The 6,977-nt window shown below is 42.1% G+C and overlaps 1 protein-coding gene across 5 annotated transcripts in view; it reads right to left on the reverse strand.

Annotated features, from left to right (window-relative positions):
• Positions 1-390: 390 nt before the first annotated feature.
• The window catches only part of LOC107384193 (microtubule-associated protein 4), a 105,728-nt gene continuing 99,141 nt past the window's right edge, over positions 391-6,977 (reverse strand). For 3 of the 5 annotated variants that reach the window (XM_015957296.3, XM_015957293.3, XM_015957297.3), the window contains 5 exons: positions 5,198-5,290; positions 2,507-2,588; positions 2,301-2,410; positions 1,904-2,105; positions 391-619 (listed from right to left, as the gene is read on the reverse strand). In XM_015957296.3, the coding sequence (XP_015812782.1) occupies positions 615-619; positions 1,904-2,105; positions 2,301-2,410; positions 2,507-2,588; positions 5,198-5,290 (492 nt within the window). In that variant the 3' untranslated portion in view covers positions 391-614. The remainder of the gene's footprint in view (positions 620-1,903; positions 2,106-2,300; positions 2,411-2,506; positions 2,589-5,197; positions 5,291-6,977) is intronic. The other 2 variants (XM_015957295.3, XM_015957294.3) reach the window with 1 other exon arrangement.

Below are 6,977 nucleotides of genomic sequence, written 5' to 3' on the forward strand. Positions count from 1 at the left end.
AAGCTTTCGAAAATAATACCAGGAGGAGTGGAATGGGATATCGTGTAATGATGAGTGGAGTGACAAGGAAAAGGGCACGGTGGGTGGGGAGAAAGGTGATAACGAGACTGAAGAATCGCGGGTTTTTTGGAATGGGCGGGGCTTTTACAGACACCAGAACAAAGTGTTTAAACAGCACTTAAGAGTCATAAGGTGAACAATCTAATAATATAACAGAAATGACTCTGCTCAGTATACTTGATGGTGGTTTTGTTTTCGTGTTTGGATTGTTAGAGCTGGTCGTTAGGCGTGAAGTCACTAGGACATTATTTCTAAGTCAGATGAGAAGCTGCTGCAACCCCACAGAGACACACAGACAAACAACGAGTGGTCTTCTCTGTAGTTAGCAGGGCCAAAGTCAACTCAGGATCGAAGAGAGGTCAAAGGTCAGGGAAGCTGGCAGGCGGACCTCAGAGAAACACTGAGAGGCAATCGGTGAGTTTGATGCTGCAGTGGGAGAATTGAAGGAGAAGGCCAGAGGGAGGTGACTGCGCCGTGTTAGGTTAGTCGGTCGGATGATTGGCAGGTCAGCGAGCGTCATGCACGTCCCGCCAAAATCTGCAGGTCGCTGGGACTCAATCTGAGGAGGACGAGAAACCGGGGCTCAGAAAACACGAGGCATGAATAAAGAACATGGCCAGATGCTCCTCGCCAAATTGGCTGTTGATGCGATGTGCGTCGCTTTTGTATTTTATGTATTAGAGCTAAAACCATCCATCACTTAGGCTACGTTTGACAGCACTGGAGGAAGATGCTGCTCCTTTCATCTCTGAGAGTCTGGAAACCTGCTGCAGTCAGAAGATTAATTTTCCCTTTAGGAATAGTTAATCTTCACTCTGTAGGTCTGCTCATAATTTCATTAAATGGCTATTTTTATCGCCGCTGCAGATATGTATTCACAGGAGAGCACGTAGTAACCAGGAGTAGGATGAACCAGACCACAAATAAGAAATAATCTCATTCCAATAACATATTTACTAACAAGTAGACCATTATTGTTTCAGCAATAATAAGCACGGCACAGGAAATCTGGAGACACAATTAGAATAACAAAATTTTTACATGTTTTATTTTTGCAAAAAAAATTATGAATAATGAAGTTTTGATCACATTTTATGATGAAAATACAAAAAAAGTTTATTTTTGTAGCTAAATTAGAGCAGCAAAATGAACTCTAGTTAGCGTAATGAGGATTATGGAAATGCAGCTTTTCGTTTGTCAATAAATAATATTTCAAATAAAATGGAATATTTTAGTTTGGTTTTTACTTTAATATAAACACACTTAAATCTATTTTTTAAAATAATCCAATGAGTTCAGGACAACATTTAGCTTTATTAGGAACTTACCAAACCCTGCAAACGCATCTATTTTACTGTTTAATGTTGCTTAAATGCAGCTTTTTAAGCTTTGCTTGATGACGAGACTAGTTTCTACTGACGAGTTACAAGATTTTAAAAGTAAAACTCAAAATCTGCAGCTGAAACAGGTAAATGCATGAAAGCAGCCAAAAACGGGTTTATGTTTTTTTTCATGAGGAAATAACATTATCACATGGTAAAAAAAACTCCCCCCCAAAAAAAGAATTTTCCATGATATGGCCCCTTTAAAGCAGCCATTGGCATCTTAACCTAGATTCCTTGCTTTAGTCCTGTTGAAAATCCACATTTAATTTCTCCCCTCCTTCAAGTTTTTCTTTTTTTGTTTTGCAGATTCGTCATATTTATAATTGTTGTGCAACCAAACATGTTGACAGGCGAAGGAGCAAAAATAGTCACTAGTGAAAATCTAAAGATAGCCCTTTGTCTCTTTTTTATGCATTGCATGTGTGTGTGTGTGTGTGTGTGTGTGTGCATGCACCCACTTGTCTCAGTAATGCGCTTGTCCATAGACATGCTAAGAGGCTCCCTTAATCCATCTCCCCCAAAAGGAGTGGGTGTGGGTTCCTTCGTGCCATTCTCCTTAACAACACCACCTCCAGGTGCTGTTGCCTTGGCAACGCCTGCTGGTCCTGTGGTTGGAGCGCCACTTGGGGGTGGAGAAGTCTTCTCTCCTGTTTTTTCCTCCTGCAGCCAAATATAGACAAGCACAAGGACAAACACAGACAGGTGGGCAGAGAAAAGGAAAACAAAACAGTTTTTCTCGTATCAAACTATCTCACGCCATCTAATGGTGTCTGTCAGTAACAGCAGCACAGTGAGTCAGCAGAAGCACAACTGGTCTTTGAGCTGACATTGCTACTGTGTGTGTTGCGGGTGGACCTTGTGTCCGTTGGTCTGTCCGTTGCCTTGGCCCACATTATCCAAGGATCCGATCTTAGATTTGGCCTTGATGTTCAGCTTGTGGGACTCGATCTTCACATCACCTCCACCTGGGGTGGAAGTACAGGTTGAACATGAAAACACAACGTATTAAAATGGTGTTTCAAGGAAAAGTAAATCGAACGCAGGAAGGTTTAAAGCAGAACCTGGCTTGTGTTTGATGTTGTCCTTGGAGCCACATTTGGACGTCACCTTGCTCACATCAACCTTCTTGTTCAAGATTTGCACCTGGGAAAAAAAATCACAATGTTTCTTTTTGCGTCAGTACAGGTTCACGTGCATTTCAGATCTGCTCTCGAGCACAATGCAGTCATTACAAGGCAGTCGAAGCATTCATAGGCTCTGTAGTACACATTAAACAAAGAAAAACGGAATACAAGGCAACACATGCTTTACAAGTCACATTCAGACCTGCTTTTTATCAGTGTTGTCTCGCCCGTTGTGTGTGATTGAGACAGGAAGCTTCATGAATACAGAGGGATCAGAAACGGTTGTGTTTAAAGTAAAACCAGAAAGTTCTCCTCCCGAGTGGTGAGCAGACTGACAGACTGGAGGACTGATCACCTGATCAGGACCATCAATAAACAATCGTTTACTCCTGTCTTCCTGACCTGGAGTTTCTACTTAATATATGCAGCTTTATTGCATTACAGGCCCAATAAAATTACACATAGAAATAAACTGAATATTAAAATATGTGCAGAGTATGCTGTCACTGTACCATACAAGTGCATCTCAATACAACTGAATATCATTGAAAAGGTCATGCATGTCAGTAATTCAGTTTAAAAAGTGAAACTTTAATCATCACACTAGGAGTTATATATTTAACTATTTATTCTTATTATGATCAAAGTGGCTCACGGCCGTTGAAAACCCAATCTTCAATTTCCCAGACAATAAAAACAAATCTACATGAGGCAAATGGCAGAAATGCTGGCGGGACAAATTACGTGTCTATTTACTTTACAGCACTTAGTCAGGTCTCCTTTTGGATGATTTACTGCATCAGTGTCGTGCTTCAGGGACGGGACGAGCCCGTGGTTCTGCTGAAGAAGTGTGGAAGCTCAGATCATTAGCTTCTACATTCTTGGGTCTGGTGTTTCTCATCGCCTTGACAATACCTCAAATATTCTCTAACTCAAATGTGCATGAGAGCTTCATCAGCCTGCGGGTGAATAGAATATATTCCACTAAAACTACAGATCCCAGAATGCACTGAGCCAGACAGCACAGCCACGAGCCCAGCAGCTCCTCCCCTCAGCTTCAGGTGCCGGGAAGAACTCTAGTTGAGTTGAGAGGAATAATCTCAGCCTGCACCGTAAGCAAACCGGACAAACTAAGAGTGGCGATCACGTCACCGTTTGAAGATAATGAACTGATGTTTGAACTTCTCAGAAAATGAGATAGATTCTGTTCTACACTCAGGTACCTGAAATGATCTGCATGTTCCTCAGTGGTGGAAATGATCCAAACGTCAAACAGGAGCCATGCCCCCGAATCACCTTCATTCATTCTGAAGAAAAGCCGCAGCATCCACAGAGCTCATGAAAGATGTCAGGTGTGTCATCTTAGCTTCTGTCAACATCTGCTTTCATTTCTATTAACGCTGTAAAGAGCAATGTTTGAAATAGTTGATCTTTTTAAAATATGTGGTGAATGATGGTGTGAAAAAAGACATTTGATTGGATTTTTTTAACATTTATTTACCTCGAGTTTCATTTTCTGAACTGAATTATTGACATGTACGTTAAATACAATGAACATGCTCTTAATTCAAAATATATCCCTAATTCATATTACGTCACGTGTCATGCAGGTCTTCATCTTTTTAATGCTAATGTAACTAAATGAAAAAAGCATCTTTTGTGGTCACAGAGGGAAATGCGCTAGGCGTTTCATAAAAGCATAAGAATACAAGGTGCTGCTGGGATTAGAGCGGATCTTTCTGTTCCAGATCTTCAGAGGGGTCACATGACCAGCTTTTAACCACATCAAGACAGTGTGAGCAAAACATGCTTTGCATGCATGTGTCTTAAGGGAGCAGAAGATGTGATTAATACTGCGGGAAAATCAAATAAAGGAGGTTAATTATCTTAAGCTGTGCAAGGCAGTCAGGCACATGAGGAAATGTAATTAGATTAGACGTGTTTATTGACCCAGAAGCACAGAAGCTTTTTTATTTTCTAATTTAAGAGGAATAACATTTTCACAACATCCTTAGAGATGTGATGTAATTAATTTTTACAACTGATGTGCACCTGGGGTGGGGATGTGGGGTGAACTATTCCCAGCACACCTTCTGTGTTTCATTAATTTGGCCATAAAAGGGGAAGGTGGTGGTCGTGAGAGCAGCCAAGAGATGGAACCGGATAGTGCAGCAGGCGTTTTGAGCAAACGGAAGGAACATCTGGACGGGTGGACACTCAAAAGTAAAATCAATCAAACGTGCAAACGGTGGGCGCCACTGATGTGCTAATCACGGTGCATTCATTCCTAGTTACTTTGGAAACGGTCCATTTACGTGTAGATGTTTGATAGAAGAGGAGAGGGTTTTCAATTAGCTCCCACCTTGATGCATGCTCAGATTTTACATCAGAGTGAATCGATTTCCTTTTTAGGCACATTATCTCATCGCTGTTTAAGACGTGCTGACGATCTGAGGCTGTGAAAGTAACAAACCCGTCACACCGTCGGGCTACAGGTGTGTAAATCATGCACACCCACGATCTAACCATGAACAAATGTCCACGATTGAAACGAGAGGGTACGGAGGAGGTCAAAGTGATAAATGTCCACCCTGACCAGAGTCTGCCTTCAGCTCCAGCAGTACTTACATTGCCACCTCCAGGGACATGTTTGATATTGTCCTTGGAGCCACAGCGAGAGGTGACGTGGCTGAAGTCCAGCTTTTTGTGCACTATCTGAACCTAAAGACAGGCAGGCAGACACACAGACAAGCACAAAAAACGGAAGGAAAAGAAGAAAACAAGCAAATAAAGTGCAGAGAGAGAAAGAGAGAAAGAAAGAGACAGAAAGAGGTTGAGAAGAGCAGCAGGAAAGAGCAGATTGGCCGGCAGCTTTAGACGACAGGAAACAGAATACTGAAAGTTCGGAGGAGATTCTGTTAATCCACAGGTATTTTTTTCTAAGCATTAGCTCGGTGATTGTTATGTGGCAACACTGAAAAAAATCCCAAAAACATAACAATGCATTAAGTATGTTACATAACAAAGCAACTGTGGCTGTATTATAGCGAGTGCTAATGGGAGACGTTATCTGCAAAGTCATATGATGGATGTTCAAGTGCCAAAAGACGAAGGGACAGACTACACAGGGTGCTCGTTAGAACGGGACAAACGGTGGAGGATGACGAAGGAACACATGCAACAGAAAAATCCACTGGTCGCTCATGATTTAGTGTTAACATGTGCTTCTCACACATGACAAAAGATGCTTCTTTTCTAAAGGCAAACAGTTTATTAAAAGATCGTTTTGACGTAACCTCTCATTTAGTTCTTGATTGGAACGCTGGAAAAATAAAAACAAGTAAAAGCAGAGATTGGCTTTTGAGTTCATTTTAATCTGAAACAAAACCAATCCCATTCATATCTCTGTTAATTACTTTGAATTTAATCTGCGTTAAGTGTTAATCTAATGCTGTCTCACTCATAAAAGTCCCAAAGAGGATCAGCTGAGCCCTGACATTTACTCTGAAGGAATCTTAATTAACGCAAGTCCAGTTGGTGGAACTCATTCAGTTTACACAGAAATATTCAATCTGTTAAAAGAGCAAGTCACCCCCTAACAGAGTCTAACTCCACTCCCACATCCTGTTTGAAAAACGCGCCACGAGGAGGCGTTGCCTGGCAGACTGAGGCCCTGTCCACACGTAGCCGGGGATCTGCCAAAACGTGGATATTTTTCTACATTTTGGCCTGTCATCCACACAAAAACGTAGTTTTTTCACACGAAAACGGATCTTTTTAAAAACTCCGGCCAAAGTGAAGATCTGCGTTTTCTCCGTTTTGGGTGCCTGCGTGTGGACGGACAAAACCGGAGTTTTAAGGTCCGCAACGTCACTTTCCGCGACAAAAAATGCTGACATCACGTGTGCGACCTGTGTTTACACTAGCCGACAGCATGGATGCCCTCAGAGCTGCGCTCGCTTTATCAATTGTCCAAGCGCTTTTTGCTTGTTTGTTTTTGCAAGCGGAATTACTGCTCCTTGTGGAAGACCACAGATGAAGGACGAGGTTAAGAACGGGGGAAGTACTGCCGCCTACAGGTCTGGCATGTCCTTAACAACGTACTTATCCGGGTACGTGTGGACAGAGTTTCTTTTCTAAAACGAGGTGGTGTGGATGCAAGTTGAGAGGGCAGAGCTGCTAACACACACACACACACACACACACACACACACACACACACACACACACACACACACACACACACACACACACACACACACACACACACACACACACACACACACACACACACACACACACAGCAGCATTGTGACATCAAATGATACCAGTTAATGTCATTGGGTACCTTTTAGCCAATAGCGATGGCAGATTTAAATTAAAATGTAGTGCAGAGTTTTTACCTGAA

This window comes from Nothobranchius furzeri, chromosome 11 (assembly GCF_043380555.1).
Source record: "Nothobranchius furzeri strain GRZ-AD chromosome 11, NfurGRZ-RIMD1, whole genome shotgun sequence".
Classification (NCBI taxonomy): domain Eukaryota; kingdom Metazoa; phylum Chordata; class Actinopteri; order Cyprinodontiformes; family Nothobranchiidae; genus Nothobranchius; species Nothobranchius furzeri.